Below are 27418 nucleotides of genomic sequence, written 5' to 3'. Positions count from 1 at the left end.
TTCTTGGAATTGGCGGAACCATTTTGGCTGGACAATAATAATAATTAATAAATAAATAATAAAAAGCCTGAATCAGACACCCATCAGCCCAAATGGTTTAAGTTTGCCAAAGTTATAAGCATCTGAAAACAGGCCTTATAATGGAGAATGTCAGACAATTAGCCCTACCTATGATAAAGCTTTCTGTTACATTCTTCATGCATTTGTTTAGGTTTACCTTTTGTTGCTGTTTAGTGTTGGTTTCACTTTTGCAAGCCAGCATAAACAAAAAATGGTTTCTGTTTGCATTCAAATGTTCCTAAATCCTTTTATTATGAAAATAGCAACCTTTTATACATCCATATAGGGCAATATTTTCAAAAATAATCATTCAAGTAACTGCCACAAAATATGTGCACGCACATAAAAGGGTCATTACACCTATAAATTGGTAAATGTGTGCCTAGTACACACTTAGGTATTTAAAAGTGTATTCTGTGTGCTCAGTTCTCTTACTGCAATCATTCCTTTATACAGGCACGGAAATATTTTTTGAGCACAACTTGCGGTAATTGCTTTTAAAATGTGGCCTATACTTTATGGCCCAGATTTCCAAAATTGCATGGATGTATCTGTGTGCACTCATGACCACTGAGATGTGTGTATCTGTGAAAACACGTTACATTACAAAAACAGTAGGAAACACAACAGGAAAGTCCTTAACAATTAGAGAATTCTATCTCTACACTACATGCTATCAAATCTGATGTACAGATAACTACCAACCAGTGCCCCTTTCTCTCGCTCTCTTTTTTTTACACACATGCACTTCCTGTCTACACAACCTTAGCTGTGTATTATAAATACTGAATATGGAATAGATGAAGCACTCTCAGCATGAACTATGGGTTTGATACAAAACTCCACCAGTATTTAAATAATATTACTGAACCAGTGTGACTTTTCTCTTTTTTCTCCTTCTATGGAACATGCTTTTTATCTGTTTCTAGCCCTACAAACAGTACAACACATTAAGTCCTGATACTACTCGCAACCTTTTGGTCTGTTTCCTCTGGATCATGAAAAATGCTGAACAGTCTCTTATTCGGAAATGGATTGCAGACCTTCCATCCATGCAGCTGAACAGAATTTTAGATCTTCTTTTCATTTGCGTTTCATGCTTTGAGTACAAGGTAAATGGAACTTTTCACTGATGCTTTGTCACAATTTTTTTAACAAACTCTAGTGCAATCCTTCCTTGGCAACCCATAATTCTGTGATTGGAAGAGGTTAAATTGGCTCTCTTGTCATCTGATCTTCACCGTTGTTAGGGATGAGCAAACTGATTCAGATAAAATAATTGACCCAAGCTTTTGAACAAAACTCAGATTAAACTATTTATGAGATCCTATAAAGTTGTTTTAAATTATTTATTGATTTATTTATTTCCTTTTTGTGTGACTCTGAGCTTCTTACTTCTGAATAGAAGCAGGAGAGCCAACAGTTGTGCAAATGGGTCTGTTTTACCAACATTTCTCTGCAGAGATATTTGGATAAGGAGCCAGGCTTTATATATATATGTAAACCTCCAATCTTTGGCGCTTCACTCACCATACATTTTTGCATATTTCTATAGTCCAATTCCTTTCCTCTTTCCCTCTGGAACATAATTAGCCTGTGGGAAGGTGGATTGGGGTAGCTTCTTTCCGTGCACTCTTTCTTTTACCCTTTATAGCAAGCCATGGGATGGAAGAATGGCCTTGTGGTTCAGGCTTGGGTCTGAAAGTCAAGGCTCTTATCTAAGCCACAGATTGCCTGTCTGAACCTGGTCAAGTAACTTTTGTGATGAGCCTGTTTCTTCATCTGTAAAATTGGAATAATACCACCTATCTACTTCACAAGGGAGTTGTGAGGCTAAATACATTAACGCACGCAAACCCATTGCATAGAAAATGCTACAGAAGTACAATCTATAATGGTAGCATAATGACAATGGGGCCCTTTGAAATATTGGAGTGTCTTAAACAGTCTATCCAATTCCACCTTTCTCCTTACTTCCAGCTATCCCTGTGTGCTTAGAAACAGTACACACACTACCCCTTTGACAGTGTGCATGTTGCTATTGTACTTTGATTGCGTGTGCCTATGCCCCTTTGATAGTGTTCAGTGCCCTCTGCCTGATCTGGGGACTGTAGCTACAGCTTTGGTAGAATACTTTGGATTAAGAGTTAATTTGACTATATGTATTTTAAGAGGGCTGCTCAGAAACTGATCACTGAAACTTTGCTTTCTCATGTATGTCCAGGGCAAACAAAGCTCTGACAAAGTCAGCACCCAAGTGCTTCAGAAATCAAGAGATGTAAAAGCCAGGTTAGAAGAGGCTTTACTGAGAGGCGAAGGAGCCAGGGGTGAAATGATGAAACGCTGCAGGACACCAGCTGGTACTTCCCCCCCCCCCTCATTTTTAATTTAATTTTTATCGAAAGACTTCAGGCATGCTGTGGATATAAACGTTCTTCCCTTTGTGTTTTTGGAAGGCAATAAAAGCACCAAAAACCCCACTCTTGTATTTCTCTCCCTTTCCTGCCCTTGCAGACTTTTCTATGCTTTGCTGTGTTTTTCGCTTTCAACAAATATAAAATGTGAGCTCTTATGCTAGAAATATGCAGTCAACGTATCTCAAAAAAAATCACATGTAATGTTTCTTTGATTCTATTTTAAGTTATGCATAGTCTATTAATAAAGGGTGAGACACTGTAAGTTGCCTTAGGCCCAAAAATATATGGAGAGGCATTTTATGCAATTGGAGACTGAGTTTCAGCCAGACCTCTGTCCATCCTCTAGTTTGTGGACATATGATTCATGTTTGTTGCCACTCAGTGTCCTTATATGTGATGCATTCCATCTATAAATTAAAAAAATGATTGTTCTAACTGCTAGAACTGAGGGGATCTGAGCATCAATCTGGGTTATGTTGACTTGTACATCATTGCCAGTAAATATATTTTTTGTCTGCAATGAGGATCCACTTAAAAATTCTGTGGATGATGCCCAAGCCAGAATAAATTCTAACTCACTCTTCCATAGTTGTATTCAGTGCTAACAGGGATGAAAAAATAGTTAAAATATAGGGCTGTGCAGGTGGGGATGTTTAATAGAGGGATGCTGGCTCCATGGTACATTCACCCACCTCCAAATCCTATGGTCTCTTTGCCATGAGGATAGTATTTCTTATGGATGTATGGATCGGAGGAGTGGGTGGAGCCGGAGAGCAGCTGTTCTCCAGCAGATTTCTAAGAGTTGTGAGTTATTGTTGTTCCAAGCAACATTAATTTCTACTGGGCCTCCCCTGCATCTGCTACAGTGCAGTCACATGGGGAGGCTTTCAGAAGAGAGGAAGAGAAGAGAGGAAGACTACCTGGATAGGTCTGTGAGGCCACTGGGCCTTCATGAGTGTTCTGAGATTGGTATCTCTGTGGGTTTAGGGATTGCACTCCCTACCTGCTCCATACAGAGCAAATCCTGCCCCTCCGATGGATTGATGAGGAGCATGAGTTGAAACTCACAATGTTTCCTGCCCCTTATATGGGTTTTCCTGTTTAGGGATTACATGGCCCTTTATTTTATCAGAATCAAAAGCAGATAGGATCCAGAATATGTAAGAAGAGCAGATTTATAAGGACATTCCTTTTTATGAAAAGCAACAGAGAGTCCTGTGGCACCTTTAAGACTAACAGATGTATTGGAGCATAAGCTTTCATGGGTGAATGCCCACTTTGTCGGATTACATGCATCCGACAAAGTGGGCATTCACCCACGAAAGCTTATGCTCCAATACATCTGTTAGTCTTCAAGGTGCCACAGGACTCTCTGTTGCTTTTTACAGATCCAGACTAACATGGCTACCCCTCTGGTACTTGATTCCTTTTTATGTAGTTGCTTTTCTGACCATATCTTTCTTTTAGGAGCAGAAGGAAAAAAGTGTGTGTGCTTCCACAAGTAGTCTGGGTGCACAGTGATGTCATTATATTAGTGCCCTTGTACAAGGAAGAAACATGACAATGTTTTCGAAAATATTAAAAATGAACAGTTGCTTACACAGAGAGGCAGTCAATTTGATTCAAAATGGATTTTTAATTTTCTAAGGCATGTGTAACAAACATAAATGTATAAACCCAGATTTTAAAAAATGATTGACAATGTGCGTTTACTCGCGTTCAGGAGACTTAAAGCTGGGAGATTTGAAAACTGTCTGACTGTTGCAGAAATGTAGATCCTCCTGTACGATTTGATATCAAAATCCAGATCACCCCTCTGTGCTTTAATCTTGCTGACATATGTTGCACTCTTAGGGAATGACAGATTCCCAGGGTTAAATGAAAACCTACGATGGAGAAAAGAGCAGACTCAATGGCGGCAGGCAAACGAGAGACTAGATAAGTAAGTCATTTAATAAATTTATATCTCTTTTACCAGAACTAAGCTTATTTTTCCCAGGATGATTTTATTACAAAATCCGCAGCTTCAGTCCAGCCCCAGTCTTCAGAGGAGAAAAGAAATCAAAAGTGATTACCTAGCACAGTGGTTTTCAACTGTGGTCTATTGACCCCTGGGGGTCCACAGTCAATGTCTAAGGGGTCCGCGAAAGGTTATTGTTATCATAGAACCGTGGTTTTCAACCTGTGGCCTGGGGTCCTGTGTGGGTCTGCAGACTATGTCTAAGATTTCTAAAGGGCTCCACACCTCCACTTGAAATTTTTTAGAGGTCTGCAAATGAAAAAAGGATGAAAATCACTGATCTAGCACAAGGATGCTGGATGTTGCTGTTACACAATAAGGAGATTGTAAATGCTTGAATAAGATGTTTACCCTGTTATCTAGTGTTAATTAACTGCATGAGTGATACTGGGTCTCTGATGCATATACTGAAAACCCATAAGAGGGGTTTATACGACTTATGTGGTGGTGTAGCTATAGCTACTATATATATATACAGCATGGTAGTACATGCTTAATCTCATTAAATGGAGAGCAGTCTGGATCACTTGTTAAGCTAGGAGCAAGCAAACAATGGGCATTTTAATACAGCTAAATGTAAATGTATACATCTGGGAACAAAGACTGTGTAGGCAATACTTGCAAGATGGGGGACTCTTATCCTGAGAACCAGTGACTCTGAAAAAGGTTTGGGGGTCACGGTGGATAATCAGGTGAACGTGAGCTCCCAGTTTGTCGCTGTGGCCAAAAGGGCTAGTATAGTTCTTGGATGTGTAAAGAGGGGAATCTCAGGTAGGAGTAGAGGGGTTATTTTACCTCAGGATTTGGCACTAGTGTGACCACTGCTGGAATGTTGTATCCAGTTCTGGTGCCCACAATTCCAGAAGAATGTTGATAAGTTGGAGAGGATTTCAAAGAAGACCCACAAGAATGACTGAAGGATTAGAAAACATACCTTATAATGCTAGACTGAAGGAGCTCAATCTATTTAGCTTAACAAAGAGAAGGTTAAAAGGGGTGACTTGATCAGTCTGTAAATACCTACATGAGGAACAATGTTTGATAACAGGCTCTTCAATCTAGCGGACAACGGTATAACAAATTCTAGTGTTTGGACGCTGAAACTACCCAAATTCAGACTGAAAATGCGGTATACATTTTTAACAGTGAAGGTAATTAACTAGGGGAACAATTTTCCAAGGGTCATGGTTGATTCTCCATCATCATTAATTTTAAAATCAAGATTGGATTTTTTTTAAAGATATGCTGTAGTTCTAAAAGAATTATTTGGGGGATGTTCTGTGGCTGTATTATATAGAAGGCCAGACTATATGGTCACAGTGGTCTTTTCTGGTTTTAGAACTTATGAAATCAGGTGAGCAAAATTTGACCTTTTGTGTTATATTTTAGTTGACTTATTTGCAAAGGGGAAAAGGGTGACATGTTTTTCCTGTTGCAAGTTGTAAATTGTGATTTGTGGATACAAATTTCAGTCACTCTCCAAAGTATGAACGCACAGGTAAAATAGATCAACTTAATCAACACACTGCAGTGATAAATAATTGAATGTTTATAGTTATAGAAAACTGGCTTTTCATTAATCAGTTATGCTACTAACAATACCTGCATGCTGTATGTGCCAAGCTTCTATAAATATAGCCATTTGGAGAGATGTCATTTTTCCATAGCTTCTTGTCCATTCTGAACCTGAATTAGATTAGTTGGAAGGATTGCCTTTCATTCTGACAGTGCAGTAGCCTCCCTATATTAAAACTGTAGTGACTTTCCATGATAATGACCTTCTATAGCTCCCTTTTTAATTTTGGCTTGGATAATTGGTTTGGCTCTGTTTTACTGTGCCTGGGTTTTGTAAATGCTCTGAAAGGTAACTACATTGTTATCAGTAATCATAACTGGTTTTTTAAAATAGGTTTTTAGTTTTGGAATTCATTGAAATTTTAAAAAATGACAAATATTTGTCCAGTCTGCCTTTTGTTCATGTGTCTCTCATTTCCTCATGAAAATCAATTCAATGAAGTCTCTTACTGTAGTATTTGTACAGTCCAGAGATTGCTGGTACAACCTAAAAATACTGGGCTAAATAATGTAGCAGTTGTAACTATGGAATGAAATGCTGATTCAGTAGGATTAATATAATCCCCTTTTTGAAAACAGAAGTTGAAATGTTGGGACCAAATTTTGTGGTCATTTTCAATCTTTCATAAGTAAAATTCCTATAAATGGGTTTTCTCCTTATTAAGGCAATAGGATTAGATCCTTAATTATCCAATTGCCATGCTAAGCAGGAGTGGACCAAGGAGGAGGAGAGCAGGGGCTTATATATCAGACACTATCCCCACTCTGTAGCACAGGAATGGGATAGAGGCAACTTTAGCTTTGGGGCTGCAAAAGCACTCTTCGGATAATTAGGGATAAGGATTCTGTTTGTCAAGGAGATTGTTTATACACAAATTTGCACTGGTTGAGCTAAAAAGTGGTGGAAACCCCTGTGTGGAAACTCTTCTTTTGGTTTAAAAGTGGCTTATTATGGTTTAGCTTACAACCGTTCCTAATTGACTTAAGCTAAACAAAATAAACCTGGCCTAACCTGAAATAAGTGTTCAATACAGCCTTTTGCACTGGTTCAACTAAATCAGTTTAAAATCACATCTTTAGTTAAACCTGTGCAACTCTGCATGTACACAAGGATTTTATGTTTATATGACTGTGTCTGCACTACCGCCTATGTCTGCAAAACGTATGTCACTCAGGAGTGTGAATATTCCACCCCCGTGAGTGACAAATGTTACACCGACATAAGCACTGTCGACAGGAGAGTGTCTCTGGCTGACATAGCTAATGCCGCTCGTGAGGGTGGGGTTTTTATGCCGACGGGAGAGCTCTCTCCGATCAGCACAGAACATCTTTACAACATGTGCTGGAGCCGTACTGGTACAGCTGAGTTGCTGCAGCACTGTAAGTATAGACATGGCCTATGGCACTCATCACTATGGTATCTGAAAAAAGAAGAACAGGAGGACTTGTGGCACCTTAGAGACTAACAAATTTATTAGAGCATAAGCTTTCGTGGACTACAGCCCACTTCTTCGGATGCATCCGAAGTGGGCTGTAGTCCACGAAAGCTTATGCTCTAATAAATTTGTTAGTCTCTAAGGTGCCACAAGTCCTCCTGTTCTTCTTTTTGCGGATACAGACTAACACGGCTGCTACTCTGAAACCTTTCATTATGGTATCTGAGTGTCTTGCTTGTCCCTAGTGATTTAACCAGGATTTTAACACTTATTGCATTTCCCATTGGAAAACTATTTGCACATTGTCATTTTCGTACTCCACAAGGCATTCGGGAGTCGGTTGGTGGGCTACATGTTCAGGTTTGCATATGCTGACACTTGTTCTCACTTCTCCTTGCCCCACCTGCCTTGAAATAGATTGTAGTCACTGTTATAGCCTAAGTGGAATGTCAAGAGAGGAGTCAATCAATCGGAGTGGCTAATGTCTAGGGAGTAAATTATCCAGTGGCTGATGGAAATGGTTTAAAAGAAAGTGTTGTTTATTTAATTTGTGCAGACTTCACCCTTATTTAGCAATACATGGCTTGATTATTGCAATCGCCTCCTGGCAGGGCTTCTCCATCATTCCTGGCTTTGAATAAATGTGATCAGTCATGTTACACCTGCCCTTACTTCCCTACCCTGGCAGTCTATAACACTCTCAAGATGACTTGAAGATGCCCATGCTGGTCTTTATTAGCTGAGATTTCCAGCCTCATCTCAATATAAATTTTGAAGCAGATGTAGTAGAACATTCACAGAAAGCAAATGGTGAATTCACACCAGCTACCAGATGGTAAGAGTCACTCATCCAGCCAGGGGACAGAAACACACCACGTGAGCAATGAGTCCTGTCAAAACAGCTCTGATTTCAAATACTGAATACTCTCAACTGAGAGCTTGCAAACTTACTGGAACCCAGGAGTAATAATGAATACAACTGAGCAAACCACCTCATGTTCCTGGGTAACTCAGGGTCAGCAAGTAGATGAACTTTGTCATTTTTCTGGTTACAAATAATTCATCAGGCTCAAGTCATCGTCCTGCTGAGAGATCTAGAGGGACTATGTTCCAGACCTCCTCCCTGAGCCTTGTCATGTTACAGGTTTGCTCTTTGCCCCATCATTCCCTCGTCTCCTTTTAGGGATGCCACCATCCCTTCTTAAATTGACTGGTGATGGCGCCTTTTGCTGTAGTGGTCTCAAGGGTATGGAACTTGCTGCCTCTTCTCATCACCTCAGGCCATCTCGCCTGGGGTGGGGCATGGCATCATTTTATAAATATTGCTCATTATTATTATGTTATGGTGCCAAAGGAAACTGCATCCTCAATTTAAAAATATCCATCGGCCTAGTTGCAGGTCTTTTCTTGCGGATCAATGGTCTAAAGCAGTGGTTTTCAAACTGTGGGTCGTGACCCAGTACTGGGTCGCGGAATGTAAGGCACTGGGTCACGGCGGCTCTGTTCAGCACCACCGACCGGGCCATTAAAAGTCCCATCGGTGGTGCTGCCCGGCTAAGGCAGGCTAGTCCCTACCTGTTTTGACACCGCGCTGCTCCCCGGAAGCAGCCAGCAGCAGGTCCGGCTCCTAGGTAGAGGGGCCACGGGGCTCCGCACGCTGCCCCTGCCTCAAGCGCTGGCTCTGAACTCCCATTGGCTGGTTCCTGGCCAATAAGAGGTGGGGGCAGTGCCTGCAGGCAAGAGCTGCGCAGAACCACTTGCGCACCTCCACCCAGGAGCCAGACCTGCTGCTGGCCACTTCCGGGCGCAGCGCAGTCCACGGTGCCAGGACAGGCAGGAAGTCTACCTTAGCACCCCCTCTGTGCCGCTGACCGGGAGCCATCTGAGGTAAGCCCAATCCCCTGACCCAGCCCTGAGCCCCCCCCAACCCAGAGCCCCCCTGCATCCCAAACCCCTCATCCTTGGCCCCACCTCAGAGCCTGCACCCCCAGTCCAGAGCCCCTCCCACACCCCAAACCGCTCATCCCCAGCTCCTTGGGTCATGGGCAACAACAGTTTTCTTCAAAAAAAAGTTTGAAAACCACTGGTCTAAAGTACCAACTCCTCCCAATTACCCAGTAGTCCTTAGAACATGCCCTTCAACAAGGTGGTTGTTGCTTGTCCCTATGGGAATATTCAAAATGTTGTCATTTTTATTTTGCACTGGTTTATACAGTAGGTTATTATCCAAATAATGGGGTACTTACTGTATGCTTTAATAAGAGCTTCTTTTCATAGAACAAAAGCTGAGCTAGATCAAGAAGCTCTGATCAGTGGAAACCTGGCTACGGAAGCTAATTTGATCATCCTAGATATGCAGGAGAATATCATCCAGGTGAGAAACTGCACGGCTAGCTCTAGGCCAGTCCGGCACCTTGGATGCCAAAGTGAGCAGGATTCATTTCTCTCTTAGGCCGTACATTTTAATTAAAAAGACCCTGGAAACATATACAATCTGAAATAAATAAAAAATGATCCCCAGTTATCCCAACCCCCCCCCCCAAGGGCAAACATGTCATCTGTTGGTGCAATCCCCTTTCACTCAGTGGGGTTGCAGCATGTAACTGAGAAGAGACTTTGGCCCCGATTATTTATAACAGTATTTGAAATTCAATTTCAGTGGGCTTTAGAGGGCACTGGGGTTTCTCAGCTCTAACTGAAGAGGGTGGTGCAGAGAAGGATCTTCATTTATTTCAGGAATTTGTCTGAGGATCTTAAACATTTGGGTCTGGGCTGGCCTGATGGACTTGTGGCATTGCTCTGCGTTGTCATGTGAGATCTCGGTATTTAGTCCCCAATCCTACAAAGTGCTCTGCACAGGAGAACCCTTATGCCTGCTTGGAGCCCTGCTAGCACAGGGGTCTGCCCACTTGAAGCAACTTGCCAGATCAGGGTCTTAACATCCAGAGGCCAGGTCCTCAGCCGGTGTACAATGTTACAGCTCCACTGAAGTCAGTGGAACGATGACAATTTATGCCATCTGAGGGATCTGCCTGCTGGGATGTGAGCATGTGGAAGCAGTGCAGAACACCTCGTATTCCTCTGTAACCCCTGGCATTAGAAAAGTGACGCCCTCCAAAGGGAGTGCCATATAGGCCTTTAAAGCCACATAAAAAAGACTCAGCCAGAAGCAAGATTATGAAAACCTGGGGCTTTAAGGGTGGGTATAGAAATGTGCTGAGTTCACAATGGATAGGGAGGATCCTTGGAACACTGGGGTACATCTACACTACAGGGGGGGTCGATTTAAGATACGCAAATTCAGCTATGTGAATAGCGTAGCTGAATTCGACGTATCGCAGCCGACTTACCCCGCTGTGAGGACGGGGGCAAAATCGACCTCTGCGGCTTCCCGTCGACGGTGCTTACTCCCACCTCCGCTGGTGGAGTAAGAGCGTCGATTCGGGGATCGATTGTCGCGTCCCGACGGGACGCGATAAATCGATCCCCGAGAGGTCGATTTCTACCCGCCGATTCAGGCGGGTAGTGTAGACCTAGTCTCTGAGGCACAGGGAGGACTCCTCTTTCCCTTTCTACCCCTGATCCATGAGAAGTGACTTCCCCGTTCCTATTTCGTAGGATAAAACACAGTGTGATGAAGCATTTTGTTTGCAGCCTGCGAGGGATTCCAATCTTGGTCTCCTGGACAATAGAAGAGAATTTTGGTCCCTATGCTTCTGTTTCCTGTTAGCTTGCCTAGTTACATGAATACTGTTCTTCTGTATGTGTAGGCGAGCTCGGCTGTAGACTGCAAAGATAACCTTTTGGGAGGTGTGCTGAAGGTCCTGGTAAATTCTCTCAGCTGTGATCAGAGCACCACGTACCTGACTCATTGCTTTGCCACACTCAGAGCGCTCATTGCCAAGGTAAACTCTAAACATACTTATTTCCGTCCTTCTGGTTAAGACATTAGGGCCACGTTTTCAGAGTGGAGACCCAATTGCACTTTTGCACCCATCAGAACAGGTGTTGTGTACAGACATGCTGGTGCATGCATGGCCGTTCATGACTGCACTGGGCTGTCTGCTTCCACTCTTTGGAAACATTGATAAACTCAGGTGGAATAAAAGTATTGTATTGTTTTTGCTTCTAGACATGTATCAATGAACACAGAAAATGATACTGATAAAAATGCATAGCAAAATTCCATCCAAAAGGATTGGTCGCTTTAATTAAAATAGTTATTTTAATTTTCAGGAATTTGGTTGCACTGAATTCATGAATATAGTAAAAATCAGATTATTACAGCCTCAAGACTAAATTCTGATCAGTTACACTGATGTCAATCACCTGAACTAAGTGGAATTCTTCCACGTTTAAGCATATATAATTGAGATGAGAATCTGAGTCTGTTGGTATAATTTATACTATTATTTTTTCTAAATACTAACCCAAATTATCCCCACACTTTCCCCAGTGCATCCCTGCTGAAGTTAATATAGTTTCACAGGAGTAAATAAGGGACGATTTTGGCCTACTGTCTTTATAACATGAATCATACCAGATTTGTTATCTTTTAATATAGAGTCCTAAGAGAAGAGCCTCATTCAGAATATTTTAGCATCTGGCAAAGGAGTCATTCTCCTCTGAAAAAGAATTTCCAAAAAGGATTTGTGAAGATCCTAAATGTAAAAAACAAACAAACAGGATAATCATGCCCAAATTAGTGTCTGTCTTCCATTAAATATAGATAGGCAGACAAGCTTAATGATAAGGTAGTTTCCTGAGTAGTTATGAAACTCATAAAGTACAATGGAAATTTAATTATCTTTGGACTCTTCCAGTTAAAGTGACTTATGACAGATTTCAGTAATAATAATGAGTGTATCTTCCAATTAACATGACTTGGTACTGTAATTTGTGAAGCAATCATTCTAATTCTTTATAATGCATTATAGGTGTGTGCATGTTGCTTTATAAACAAAGAAAAATGATGGGACCCTGTTCCAAAGAGTTTGCAATGTAGATTAGACATAACACAGCCAGATAAGACAATGAACCAAGGGTGGAGACTCAGAAAGAGGCACACAAGGGTTGCAACAATGAGAGATAATGGCATGTGTTTATTGTTACATGCACACCTTCTAAGTTCCTATCTATGCACAAACAGTATATGTGTATCCATCTGTATTCTGTTTAGAATGTGAGCTCTTCAGGGATGTTGCCTTCTTTGTATTTCACAGTGCCAAGCACATTGTGGGGCTACCAGAACCAATAGCAATCTGTGTGTCTCAAACCTATCATAAATCAAAAGTTTGGAGCAGGGTCTGGGATGGAAGTTAGTGCTGGAAGTTTTGGGGAGAATGAAATTGTGGGGTGCCGGGGGTTAGGGTGCCAGCAGGATGTGAAAAAATCCAATGAATAATTGTTCCATATTCTCAATGCACTGTTGGCATATTTCTTCATCCCTTTGTGTTGGTGTGCTTAAAGTCTGGAAATACCAACTCTCACAATCTTATTGCAAATCTTGCCACATTTGGTGTTTTCTTAAAGCTCCTGGAGTCATGAGATCATCTGAGAATCGTAGCTTTTGTTTATTTTTTTAAAGAGTAAATTTCTAGCCCTCCTAGGTCTGGAGGAAAGGCTGAGAAACCAGAAGCCAAATCAAAAGAACTGCAAACAGTATTGTCTTTAAATCTCATGACTTTTTGAGCCTGACCTGTGACATTTGAATGCTTGGGGTCGAATGCCCTGATGGTGTCTTCTCTGCCTCTCTTAGTTTGGAGACTTGCTGTTTGAAGAGGAGATGGAGCAGTGTGCTGACCTGTGTCAAAGAGTTCTACATCACTGCAGCAGCAGCATAGACATCACCCGAATTCAAGCCTGTGCTACCCTTTACCTCCTTATGAGACACAGTTTCAGCTCCATCAGTGTAAGTTATTAGATACAGCAAAGAATTTGATGCCACTCTTTTGCATTAGAGTTTAAAACCAATCCTAAAAATGATAATACATTGAAAAGATTTGTATGTAAGGAGGAGGTGCTTTTGCAGGCACACCTCTGAGGCACAATTCCCACCCTGCTTGCTTCCTGCTCTGGGGGTGGCAAATGATAGTTGTTTGTTTGCTGGCCTATATCAGCAGCAAATTACAACATTCCCACTCCCTGAACGTCTCCCACAAGCTCAGCTGCACAGGCTGGCTCATTGAGGGAAGGGAGCCAGGACTCCACCTATTCATTATCCAGCTGTTCTGATGGGGTGTAGCACCTATGTGCCTGGTCCTAAGGTCCAGGTAGCATGTGCAGAGGTGTGACAGAGGGGATTCTTACTTCCCCTTACACTCGGCATAGATACATAGCCTCAGAAACTATGTAGCCCTAAGGTATTCACGTGTAAAGTACTGGCCAAAATGACAGATGGCATAAGCTGGTACACTTGGCCCATTGTATTTAAATAAATAGAAAAGATGTGGGTTTACATCCCAAGAGCACACAAATGAATAAAAATGTCTGGTGCCTGTGGCAAATTAATACATTTGAATCCGTACACCTTGTAGTTATTGCATGACCTTTTTTTTTTCTTTCTCCCCCCACCTATAAAGAATTTTGCAAGAGTGAAGATGCAGGTAACAATGTCCCTGGCCTCTCTGGTTGGTAAATCATCGGATTTCAATGAGGAGTATCTCAGAAGATCCTTACGAACCATCTTGGCATATGCAGAAGAAGATATGGACATGCAGCCAACCCTGTTTCCAGTCCAGGTTAGGCCTTTTGTGGCTTCTGATGCTTTTTTCAGAACCTCTCATCCTCCAAAACCCAAAGCTGTCAGTGAAAAATGACATAAACCTTATTTTAAAGGAAATAGCCTAGAAGTTATGCAATTAGGATATTTGCACTTCTTTGTGTGGTTTGAGTTATGAAACTGAAAGCTAAGTTCTTCCAACTATCCAAACAGTTCCTGTATAAAAGGAATACATCATTTTAAAATAAAATATACAGGTAGCATCTCTAATTATTCCATGTCACTTGAGTTACCCTGCTTTCACTAACAGTTTGACACACATGTTGGCTAATCAAATTTCCCCTTTTATGCATCCCGCTTTATAAATTATGATGATTTTATAACCATCATGAGAAATAGGAACCTGTCATTTTCCACATTATCAGAGTAAGACAGCTGTATATGGAAACCTTAGTTTAAAAAAAATTCCTACTCTTTTCAGTTCATAAGGAAGTGACTGCATTACTAGCAACCACCATGTCTAACTGTGAGATAATGAAACATCTGGTGCTAAGAATTGCAAAAACATCTGTTTAACAATATATTGCAATTTTCCTGAACCAGAAGTTGCACTCCATTTAGGAATAAGTATTATAGAGTTCATGAACAAAAGGAGATGGACTTGTTTTATTTGATTTGATAAAGCTATTGTGTATGTGTGTGTGTCTTTTGCCCTGTCATTGATCTGTTAGTTGCTTGCTGAATGAATATGACTGGTACAGTCTGCACTGCCACAGTCCTGCATTGTGACTTTTCTTTGTGCCAACAGTTAATAGAGTAAGCAATAACTCATCTTGTGTTGATGCTGAACTTTTAATCAAACCCTGAAACGTGTGGGGTTTATGTGTGTGTATCTCCAGGTGAAGGAGCTGCTACGTAATCTGAACAGTATCTTGTCAGACACAGTGAAAATGAGGGAGTTTCAGGAAGATCCAGAGATGCTCATGGATCTCATGTACAGGTGAAACCTTCTTATTCTGCTGTTGAATGAATTAAAATGAAGCAAACACAAAGGGCCTGTGGGGTTTTGAAAGAGATCCCCAAGTATTTCTTACCGACAAGCTCTCCAGGTGCAGTGTTTAGACAAAAGGAGCTTTTTCATTGTGATATAACATACAAAGTGCACCAGTCAATTGTCTACATTTTTAAAGATTTTTATAAGCCAATTTTCAATTTCATTTGTGATGCAATATGCACATTATAAGCAGTTATGAAGATAGATATGTATTTTTTTAAAGAAAGAAAGAAACCAATTCAAATATATTTCTTGACCTGTATTGCTAGAATTGCCAAAGGGTATCAGACATCACCTGACTTGAGGCTGACTTGGCTACAGAACATGGCAGAGAAACACGCCAAGAAGAAGTGCTACACTGAGGCAGCCATGTGCCTGGTCCATGCTGCAGCTCTGGTTGCGGAATACCTGAGCATGCTAGAGGATCACAAGTACCTGCCAGTGGGCAGCGTCAGCTTTCAGGTAGAAAGAATATGCGTTTTTTCTGTATCTGGGTACTCTTTTAGTGACTTTGGTGAGGTGTCGCCTGGCACCAATCAGAGCCAGTTAACCGAATCCACATCTGGGCTATCTAGAAGGCAACATTCAACAGTTGTATAATGTGCCCCTTTCCCCAAGACCTTAGTTTGTGGCCAGACCTCATTGCTTAACACTGAGTTGGGACCAACTGTCGCTAGACTGCTGGAATAGCTGAAACTGTTTCATAGTTTTGCCGTAGGCTGTTAGACAATGCTTCCATCCCAGAAGTATCTGAAAATTTGGTAGATATCTAATTTCTGAAGCACTTTTGAATACTTTAGAATGAAAGTTAATATTATTACTGAATGGGTAGCTCCAATTTTAGGTATATTAAATGTCTAAGATGTAGTCTGTAGCTGAATGACATAGCAGCCACAAAATATAGCAAGTAAGCACCTCCTTTGTAGGCAACTCATGCCTATTAATTGAATCAGATGCACAGAAAACATTCTAAACATAAAGGGCTAATCTCTCACCAACGCGTGGCTTTTCTTAACATGTAACTAGCATTCATTTAAATGAATTCTCTACCTGTGCACCAATAGGAGAGAGGCCTCCTTAAAAGTGTCAGTCCAACCTAGTTTCTACAGTTCTCTTGAGCTTTTGAGCTTACATGGAGGCGAAGAAGAGTGCTGTGTAAGCTCAAAAGCCTGTCTTTCTCCCCAGCTGAAGTTGAGCCAATAAAAGAAATTACCTCACCCACTTTCTCTCTAACTAATATGCATCCGAAGAAGTGGGCTGTAGTCCACGAAAGCTTATGCTCTAATAAATTTGTTAGTCTCTAAGGTGCCACAAGTACTCCTGTTCTTTTAACTAATTTGTGAAATTCCTAGATATAGAAGGTGGGGAGACACACCAAAGCTATTCCATACCATCATTTGGTAGGAAATCTTGTCTCATTTACTCAGCTAGAATCCACTGATCTTATCAACGTCAAATAGTGTCTAGAAGCATCCCAGGTGGATCTGCTCTTCTCATCAAAATACATGTCTGGAAAAAGGACAGGTGAGCCATAGCGCTCTGTAGTAGAGAGGTAACGAAAAAATATTCTTCCTTAAGAATCTAGAAACCTCTCAGTGACATAGCCATTTATCTGAGCAGAATTGAGGTTTCAGTTTGCTCTGTAAAAAGGCAAAGTGGTGGGTATTATTACTGAGCCTTTCATGTGAGGAGCTCCAAGCGCTTTACAAACATTACTTAAGCCTTGCAGTGCCTCTAAGGTAAGGCTGAGAGTGGAAGGGATGATCTTGTAGCTAAAGCACAAGACTAGTGAGACCATCTCGGTTTTATTCAGAGCCTGGGCTCAGGCTTATTATGTAATCTTGGGTAAGGCACCCACTGGACCGCTCTCTGTTTCCTTATCTATAAAACAAGAAAGATGAGAATACTTGTCAGCTCAGAGTGCTTTAGTATTGTTATTATTTGTATTACTGGAGCACCTAGGAGCTGTAGTCATGGACCAGGACCCCACTGTGCTGGGTGTTGTACAAATACAAAAGCAAAAAAGACGCTTCCCGTGGCGAAGAGCTTACAATCTAAGGACTGTTTGTGAGGTACTTTGAGCTGTTGGATGGCAGGTGCTATAAAAATGTAAAATATTAGTATATAAATATTAGGTCAGCAGTAGTATTATCCCAATTTTACAGATGGGTAAACTGAGGCATAGAGAGATTTGAATGACTTTCCCTAGGTCCCTCACACAATCATTAGTAGAGTCTTGAATTCCAATTCCCAGCCCCTTATACGAGCCAGTAGCATCACATTTACTCTTTATGCTATGCAAAACAGAACAGTCTATTGTCAGAATGCACATACATAGCTCATTAGCAATGTAGACTCTAAAATCTTTCCTTCAACAAAATTCATCTTGGGCCTGATTGTCAGTTACACTAAGTCCCCTTTACACTGAGTAAAGGGGACTCAAAGGGAGTGTAAATTACACTTACATCCACTTTAAGTGTAGGCCACTTTATACTCCCTGAACCAGGATGTATGTAGCATAAATGAAAATCAAGCCCCTTGAGTTTGTGCTATTTAGAAATGCTGGCTTTTCTCAAGGAAAACTAAGTATATGTGACTCAAAAAGATTGTAGATTATTCAGAATTGAAACTTTTCTGTTGCTCTGTAAGCTTCACTAAACATCCAGAAGGGTACAGCAAGGGTTAAATATACTGCTGTTAGGATCGTGCAAGTTCAGGAGATTTGGAATTCTGCAGCTTATGTGAATGTGGATCTGGATACAGCTACCCAAAGTGTTGCCTGAATGCTAAAATATTCAGGATCATCTGGCCCTGAATCAGTAACTTATTTGTTGTATGCAGTGCTGTTGTAGCCATGTTGGCCCCATTGGAATTAGAGAGACAAGGTGGGTGAGGTAATATCTTTTATTGAACCGATTTCTGTTGGTGAGAGGGACAAGCTTTTGAGCTTACACAGAGGTGAAGATCGCTGTGCAAGCTCAAAAGCCTGTTTCTCTCCCTAGCTGAAGTTAAGGCAATAAAAGAAATTACCTCACCCACTATCTCTCTAACTTATTTGTGAAATTCCTAGATATAGAAGGTGGGGAGACACAGCAAAGTCTAGCAGATCAAGACAAAAGCTGCAGACCAAAGTTAATGGAATGTTGTCCTGCATACATTTCTCAAAAGGTAACACAAACCACAGAAATGTATAGAAGAGGTGCTCAGATACTACAGTTCCTAGCTAATAGAAAGGGGCTGTGGGAAAATATTTAGAGGCAATGAGCAGATAATTTGATGGCTGCAATTTCCTTTGCTTCCCCTTTCTAATAAATCCCTGCTCCGAATTCTTTTAAATTTCCTATGAAAGTGCTCATAAAGGACAGTAGGACTCCAAGTACTAAACAGGCTGTGAAAACACATTGGGATACTGGGATGAAAAGTGCAGTACATTTGTTAGCTAGATTGTAAACTCCTTAGCTCAGGGATTGGCTTTTTGCTTTGTGTGGCTAGTACAGTGAGGCCCTGAACCTCGATTGAGGCCTCTAAAGACTCTCCTGATATAAATTAATTAATAACGAAGTGCAAAGTGCTGAAAAAAGTTTAGCCCTATCTTCCAAATTCCCATTATTTTTTAATCCTGGCAATTTAAATAAATGTGTATAAGAATTAAACAAATTCTAGTGTTGATGAATGTTTGATATGAATAATATTGAGTGAAGTTCCCCTTTGTGCTAAGGAAAGCATAGGCTCTGTGTGTCACTAAAGTCCCATTTCAGCCACTCTGTTCTTTGGACTCCCTGTTAGGGTTTAAATGAGACTAACGTTACGCACAGGCCTTGTATGGGTGCTCTGCACAGAGTGAATTTCTCGCACAGAGAAGGAAAAATGAGCACAGATGAGATGATCACAGTGGTCCCTTCTGACCTCAGACTCTATGAAAATGTGCCCATAAAGCTGCAGTGGAGATGAGTATCCCCATGCAGTGACTGATGTGGGCTATCAGAACTTTAAGTCAGATCAACAGTAGTGGCACTTGGTGTCTGGCATTTTATAAAAAGGCCTTTCCAAAATCAAATTCCCAGCTAGCTGGCATTTCTCCTCACTGAGACGGAGTTCAAATGTCACTTTCTGTTAAAACATGAGACCACATGATCTCAGTTTACCTTTTTTTTTCCAATTAAAAACAAATCAAAAACTAGAAATTGTTGCAGCTATTGAAAGCTACTGATGCTGGGGTGTCTTTATGTTTATTTATATTTACATATAATTTAACAATGCTAATGTTATGATGATTTTGCATTTATATGTTGCTTTTCATTCCAATGGATGCCAAAGCATTTTCCAGACTTTACTAAGTGGCCTAAAAAACGTAAATGCCTGATCCTGCAGGCTTTATTCAGTACATCTTCCCTTAAGAAATTGACTTCAGTGGGAAACTTACCTTCAGGATCAGGCTCTAATATATTACCCGCAGTAAAATACCATTAAGGAGCACTGAGATTGAGAAATCAAACACGTATAAGTAAAAAAAGAATTCAAATATTATGGTTTCTAAAGCAACATCCTATGCATTGCACTTTTCCACACTTGCATAAGTGGAGTCAAAACCCATTTAGCAAACTTTGGGCTGATATGAAGCATGGAAAATTTAAGCTTGGAAGGATTTATGGAGAAGGCAATTATGCTCAGTTGACAAGGGGGAAGAGTTGTTAGAGTGAAAATGAGCACGACACCATGGAAACCTTTAGCCCCCCTCACTGAAATGCAGCTGCCTGGAAGTCTCTTGCCTACAGAGGGAATTTTGGGACTAGTGGGGAGTTTTTTTTTCAAAATACTGAGGTGGTAGGGACAAGTCGGGATTCTGGTGACAAGCCCCTTGATCTCTAGTGCTGGGGTTTATGACGTGATAAGAGCTTCTTCATGGAAGGTAGCCTTGTATCCAGCAGCGGAACTTCTGTTGTTTTATTTCTGTTGTGTTAAGACTCTTGTCAGTGAAGAATCTCTGTTGCAGGGTGTGCCTCTGTGATAGTCTGTTGGTTTTGGTTTCCAAGCCCTATGGGGGTCTCTGTTGTGATCTATTTCAGAATATTTCCTCCAATGTGCTGGAGGAATCTGCTGTTTCGGATGATATTTTGTCTCCAGATGAGGATGGGATATGTTCTGGGAGGTATTTCTCTGAGAGCGGCCTGGTGGGGCTGCTGGAACAAGCTGCAGAGCTCTTCAGCACGGTGAGTGAATAGACACGGCGGGCCAAATTCATCCCTGTATGACTGCACTGAAGATAATGGAGTTACCCCAGGGATGATTTTGGCCATTGGGTCAGACTCACACCTGTAAGTGTAAGGAAGTGCAGTTTTCACTTCTTGTGCCCTCAGGGGTAGATGCGTGGGGTGGGGACTTATCCCTGGGGATTGGCAAGTTTAACATTCTGCCGAGGCTCCTGTAGGATCCCCACCAGTATTGGTTCCTAGGCTGGCCATGACCTCTTCTGGAGGGGGGATTGCTGTGCTCCAACTGCAGACAGATTGATCACTGCTTGGAGCTTGCAATTTACTTTGCACCAGGAGTGAACTGAGCCCTCTGGGTATTACCCTGATATAGTAAATTTGAAAAAGAGCTTCATATTACTGCATAGACTGTAGACCCTAAGAGTTACCCATATGCTTTCATATAGAGCACAGCCAGAGTTTAGCCTCACAATTCTCATTTACTTTAAAGGGAGTCATGTAGTTAAACTCCATCCAACTCAGCACATGTATACATCACTAAGGAGCTTTGTGGATGTTTGATAAGACATTTTACTAAATTAATACATGGTAATATAATTATACTCCCATAGGCTCATAATCACTTTACTGATTTTTTTTAAAAGGTAAAACAGGCATCGTATCAGAAAAATGAGCTTATAAAATAACTTGTCCTACAATGCCTGTAGTGAGGATCCAATCTCTTTATATAATGTATGAAAACTCAATTTCTTTCCTTTTTTTAATTCCCTCTTACAAGGGGGGATTGTACGAAACTGTGAACGAGGTCTACAAAATTGTCATCCCTATACTAGAAGCACATCGAGACTTCAGGAAGCTTACCTCTACTCACAGCAAGCTTCAAAAAGCCTTCGACAGCATTATTAACAAGGTACCTGCTGCTGCTGGTTCTCTATGAGCAAGTTGTGTGTTGCTGCGCTGCAGTGTTTGCTTATGGGATGATGAAGACAAGACCATCCAACCAAACAGGAGCACTTCCTTCCTCTAATCAGAGTTTCCATCTGTTTTGGACTACATGTTGTTGTAATTTAGATCTTGCCTGTTATGGATAGTCTACACTGAAGAGAATCATAATGACTCATAGAAACATGAAGAGATGGGAGAGGATTATAAACAACATGTATAAAAAGAGATTAATAGAACATTCAAAATATTTTAAAGGGACACAGAGTTAAAAAAAAAATCACAAATAAAATTTAGACCAGGTGAAAGCAGGCATGATTACATTTGGCCACACACATTCAAAAAGAAAAACAATTTTCTTGCCAGTGTTACTAGTACCGTAGATTACAAAAACAGAAGAATTGTAAAACCTAATTTACTTTTCAGTATTCATACTGTTTCTGTATTTCTCTTGGTTTGGACAATGAAAATAGATCAGTCAGTTTAGTTTCTAGTCACTTTCAAGTTCTGGTGGACTTTTACAATACTACAAAGTTTTGTGAGTTGCAAATACTTGAATGTTGATTAATGTTTGTTTTTAAAATGTTTCCACTGGAATTTTTTTTAAAAGAAACATTTCTTTTGTTTTAGATTTGCAAAAGTGAGTTGATACAAAACCTAAACTTTTGCTATGTTAAACAAGGTGATATTACATAGGGTCATATTTTGCTCTGAAATCTGGACAAACTTAAGGTCCATGGGGTTCCTCATATATAAATCAGATGAATAAGGCATTAACATTGGATTATATTTAAGGGAAGAAAAGCTAAATGTAATTTTTTTCCCCCTTTATCAATCAGGGTCAAAAGCGAATGTTTGGAACTTACTTCCGTGTTGGTTTCTATGGATCCAAATTTGGGGACTTAGATGAACAGGAATTTGTTTATAAAGAGCCTGCAATTACTAAACTTCCTGAGATTTCTCACAGACTCGAGGTAAAGAGATCATAGTTGTATAACTTCCTGCTTTGTGTTATGCTTTCTAAGAAAATAGTAAGGTGAATAAAGAAGTCACAGCACAGCAGCTGTAGGTGGTGGTAATGTACAAAAGTCAATCAAGTTGATTTATATTTCAGATCATTGTGTCTGTGTATCTGATACCTTGGATTGCAGCCCCTATAACAGCAGGATGACATAATGTTAAGAGTTTTCATTACCCTGTGGTCTCATGTCTTGAGGTGGTTGACGTCCCTCCCTGTATAAGGAATTCAGGGACTTAACCTGAGGGGATGCGAGTTTTGTTTTGAATCCTTTTGAACTTTTGCTTAGGGAAGCAATGACAGATTCTTCGCTTTTTCCCCCTCCTTTGCTGGCACTCTGCCTTTTACGGTATGTCTACACTTACCATTTAAAGTGCAAAAAGTCCCTTTTTTGTGCTAAAACCGCAGGAGCGTCTATACTTGTTAATGACTTTTTTGTGGTGAAACTCAGAAGTTTCATGGAAAAAAGAAAACCACCTTCATGAGAGGCATACAGCTCTTACCGCTGTTCTTTTTGGATTGCTGTGAAAGTGAAGACACGTTCAAGCAGATATCCGGAGGATATCCCACAGTTCCAAAAGTGGCCACTCTGGCCAGCATCTCCGCTGCTCTGATGCACGGACGTCCGCCCCTCCCCTTGTAAGCCCTGGGAAGTTTGAAGCTCCCTTTCTTTGTAGATGTGGTGGGGAAAGCAGCCAGACAGCAGAAGGTTTTTTAAAAAATGCCATGGAAGAAACCAGGAAGTAATGGGGCTCCTGAGACATGAAGCAGGGCACCACGGGGCACTGAGCAGGGACCCAGAATGCTTTCCGCTCATCTCCCCCTTCCCACAAGACCTATCGAGAGAGCTGCACTGTGGGATAGCTGCCGTACTGCGCTGCTCTCATTCTCGATGGAAGTGCTGCTAGTGTAAACACTCTCTGACACCTGAGGAATTGAGTGAGTACACAAACCAGCGCTTTACTTTCACCGGTTCCCTATCACTGGTGAAACTTACAGCGCAAAAACTCTGTAAGTGTAGACATACCCTACTTAACAATTCAGTGTTGGGACTTCATCAGTAAGGTGTCTAGGCCTCTGCAGACTTTAGCCCTTACAGTAGCATACTTATTGCATTACATCCAGAACTTATCACAACTCCTGGTCTTGATCAGAGCAGCACAGATGACTTGCATTGTATTACAGATGGGTAAAATCACCTCTGAATAATTATTTTTTCCTTTTCAGGGGTTTTATGGTCAGTGCTTTGGGGAGGATGCTGTGGAGGTGATTAAAGACTCCACTCCTGTAGACAGAAGCAAGCTGCATCCCAATAAGGTACAGAGGTATTAGTCCAGCTATTCGTGTCCTTCGAACAGAACTGAGCACTGAGTGATTCAAAAAAAGGCGAGCGCGGAGTTGCCTGTGAGACCTTAATGCTGACTCATAAAAGTAAAGCTGAGATGCGTGTGTGTCAGTATTTGATGTCCAAGGCTGTCATTATAAAACAAACTGGGGAGGCAACGTGGTCCAGTGAATAGGGCACTGGACTGTAAATCAGACACCCTGATCTCTGTCCCTCCTTGCTGTACAGCTGACCTGCTGTGTGACTCTGGGCAAGTCACTTCACCCCTCGGTGCTTCAATTTCTCCAAATATAAAAGGCACTAGCACTTGTGAGCTCTAGATGGACAGTGCTACATAAGAGCTACTGGGAGCAGACTAATAGACTTCAGAATGCAGTACGAAGAGTCATCACAAGAGGACAGGAAGGATGGTCCAATGGCTAGGAACACTTTGGAGATCTGGATTCAAGTCCCTGCTGTACCACAGACTTCCTAGGTGACTGTGGAAAGTCACTTAGCTTCATGGTGCCTCAATTCCCTATCTGTACCATGGGGATGATAGCATTACATGGAGTGTGGTCTTGATAAATACATTAAAGATTGTTAGGTGCTCAGATAGTACAGTGATGGGTGTCAGATAAGTACCTAAGATACATAGACAAGACTTGAGCTTGGAGTGAGAGGCAGTCTCTGAGACAGCCAGATCCTTTTCTATTTATCACTATAAAGACTAAAAAAAAACCAGGAGTACTTGTGGCACCTTAGAGACTAACAAATTTATTACTAAAGCTTATGCTCAAATAAATTTGTTAGTCTCTAAGGTGCCACAAGTACTCCTGTTCTTTTTGCGGATACAGACTAACACGGCTGCTACTCTGAAACCTATAAAGACTAAGACACTGAAGTTGGATCTGCAGCCAGTGTGGAGTTCAGAGTAAGCATATTATGGTGATAGGAAATCCTGATCACTTTCCAGGGCTTAGTGGAAAACTATGTCTATCCTCACTTTACATTTTTGTTTAATATTTGTGGTTTCCACTTTTCTTTTTTTCTCTTCTTTCTATGCTTGTTTTCCTTAGTTTATATTGAGCTGACATTAAAAAAGGTACATGAGTGAAAAAATAAGACTTGTGTTATCTGTTCTGAATATTGGTTTCTTTAGTACTTCTCCCCTGCCCCAACACCAAAATAAAGTCACTGGGCAGTCTTAATTGGAAAACATATAGTCACTGCCTAGAGGCAACATGTTAGTTTTCTTTGGTACACTTCAATCAAATGGTTAAACCCATAATGGGCCAAATTCTCCTCTCACACCATTGCAACTTAATTTAAGTCAGCAGGGTTTCACAAGTGTATATTCAGCGCCTAGGTAGTCCAGTCCTGCCCCACTGAGGTCAATAACAAATTACTTTAAGGGGAGTGGTACAGATGCAAAGTGGGGGAAAGGAAAGTGGAGATACAGAACACTGAGGCCTCTGAGTAGGTTCTGGACAACATGAGGTCATTGCAGCTGTGGTAGAATCAGAGAGGTCCTGCTGTGTGTGATAGCAAATTAATAATAAACAAAACACAGCCTGTGTGCTCTTCTAGCACATGCCATCTCACTGTGAGCTCTGTGATATTTCATGCATTCCATTTATTTCATAGTCATTTGTCTTGGCACTAAAACAAAGATTCTTCCTTCCCCCTCCTCCAGGCCTACATACAAATTACATTTGTGGAGCCCTATTTTGATGAGTATGAGATGAAAGACAGGGTGACCTACTTTGAGAAGAACTTCAGCCTCCGGCGTTTCATGTACACCACCCCTTTCACCCTGGATGGACGCCCTAGGGGTGATCTGCGTGAACAGTACAAGAGGAATACTATCCTGACCACAATGCATGCTTTCCCCTATGTCAAAACCAGAATCAACGTCATTCAAAAGGAAGAGGTAATGGACATCTTTGTGAGAGCTGTGAATTTGAGTATGGAGCTCAGCCAGTAGATAGGGATTGAGGGTGTTGTTGGAAGGGGATGATTTCAAGCTCTGTGCTGGGTGAGGAAAGTTTACATTTCTGTTAAATTGTACACTGACCAGCACTATAGAAATGCCATAGATCAGGTCAACGGATGCATGAATGCATGCTCCTGCAGGCTTCTGGAGCATTGGGGAGATGGGTGTTCCACATAGCATTCCAATTGTAAGGATAATGGCAGAAGAGGTGTGACAGGAATGAGAGGATAGCAGCTTTGTAAAAGTAGGAAGCACAGTGACCATGTTAGCCAGGAAGCCAATAACCTAGAAACAAACTAAATTCAGATATAGGACTTGATCCAAAGCCCACTGATGTCTTTCCATTGACTTTACTGGTGTATGGATTTGACTCAGAATTTACAGGAGGTTAAATTTGTCTGGTTTGAGTGATATTGGAGGGTTGGGAGAGCCTGGGTTGAAGATGGGGGTTGGCTCTGTTGGGGGGGGGCAGGAGGAGGGAGGGAGTTGACAGCCCTAGGGTGAAAATGGGGGGGTGGCCAGTGGCAGGGAGATTCAGGAGAGCCTTTGTGTGAGGGTGGGGGTTAGTTGTGTGGGGTGGGGATAGTAGGAGGGACATGGGGAGAGCCCAGGTGTGAAGGTTGGGGTAGGGTCTTGAGGCTGGATTGTGGTAGCTTTTGTGGTAAAGTGTGTGTGTCTCTCTTAGTGGACCTTTCTCCCTGCAACAGATGGGCACCAGCAATTTTCCTCCCCACACTCCTCCCCAGTAACTTTACTGGTTCACTTGCAGTCATGAGGGGTGGTGAGGCAAAGGGAGAAATAGGGTAAAGAAACTAACTTTTAAAAAGGTTTTGTAAACATTATTGTGCCAAAGTAGAAAATGCTGCTTTCAAAAAATGTATTTACGAAACATCACTTTGGGTGGTAATGGGGAGATGCAGGTGCAACACCACTGACTGCTACATCTGGGCTTAATATGGCTCATAAGTGTGCTAATTAAGCACTTGTGTTCAGGCCCCAGGTCCTGAGTGTTTAGACAAAAAGGATAAAACTAACAAACAGCCCCCTCCCACACAAACCAAATCAGGGGTATTCCAGGTGCATTGATGTTATCCCAATTTGTTCTCCATGGGCTGAGTGAAGGTCACAATCAAGTGTGGCTTCAAATATCTTATTTTGTTTTTGAATAAATGTTTTCATCTCTATCCCGGCAGTAGCACATTTTCTATGGCACCAATGGCACCGTCACACCGGGCCCACACTCTGAAGGGGCCCATAAAAACTACATGGGGGCCCACAAATATGTTTGATGCTGGGTCCACAAAAGGTTAATCTGGCCCTGTCCTGGTTTTGACCACCCTGGCTGTGACCCAGCACAAAAACAGCTTCACTCACCTGCAATGCCTGCACCAACTGTAATACAAGTATTACTCAGATAATAATGCATCTGTCCTTGCGTTGTATTAGTTCATTTTAACCCCAATTGAAGTTGCTATTGAAGACATGCAGAAGAAGACACTAGAACTGGCTGTTGCAACCAACCAGGAGCCACCAGATGCCAAAATGCTCCAGATGGTGCTGCAGGGTTCTGTTGGAGCCACAGTAAATCAGGTAAAGGTCAAGCTCAGCAAAATAATGTGTCTTCTGCACAGCCTTTGGCATGTTT

The 27418-nt window shown here is 41.5% G+C and overlaps 1 protein-coding gene across 2 annotated transcripts in view; it reads left to right on the top strand.

Moving 5' to 3' along the window:
- Positions 1-27418, top strand: part of DOCK8 (dedicator of cytokinesis 8) — a 132059-nt gene that overhangs the window by 97424 nt on the left and 7217 nt on the right. For both annotated transcript variants that reach the window (XM_005296756.4, XM_065549378.1), the window contains 15 exons: positions 990-1172; positions 2285-2420; positions 4332-4419; positions 9786-9882; positions 11279-11413; positions 13267-13419; positions 14090-14248; positions 15129-15229; positions 15553-15745; positions 20350-20493; positions 21272-21403; positions 22275-22409; positions 23681-23770; positions 25474-25710; positions 27220-27363. In XM_005296756.4, the coding sequence (XP_005296813.2) occupies positions 990-1172; positions 2285-2420; positions 4332-4419; positions 9786-9882; positions 11279-11413; positions 13267-13419; positions 14090-14248; positions 15129-15229; positions 15553-15745; positions 20350-20493; positions 21272-21403; positions 22275-22409; positions 23681-23770; positions 25474-25710; positions 27220-27363 (2127 nt within the window). The remainder of the gene's footprint in view (positions 1-989; positions 1173-2284; positions 2421-4331; positions 4420-9785; positions 9883-11278; positions 11414-13266; positions 13420-14089; positions 14249-15128; positions 15230-15552; positions 15746-20349; positions 20494-21271; positions 21404-22274; positions 22410-23680; positions 23771-25473; positions 25711-27219; positions 27364-27418) is intronic.

The sequence above is a fragment of the Chrysemys picta genome, chromosome 6 (genome assembly GCF_011386835.1).
Source record: "Chrysemys picta bellii isolate R12L10 chromosome 6, ASM1138683v2, whole genome shotgun sequence".
Taxonomy (NCBI): Eukaryota; Metazoa; Chordata; order Testudines; family Emydidae; genus Chrysemys; species Chrysemys picta.
Note: the sequence above shows the minus strand (reverse complement) of the source record. Positions and strands in the feature narration are given on the sequence as shown.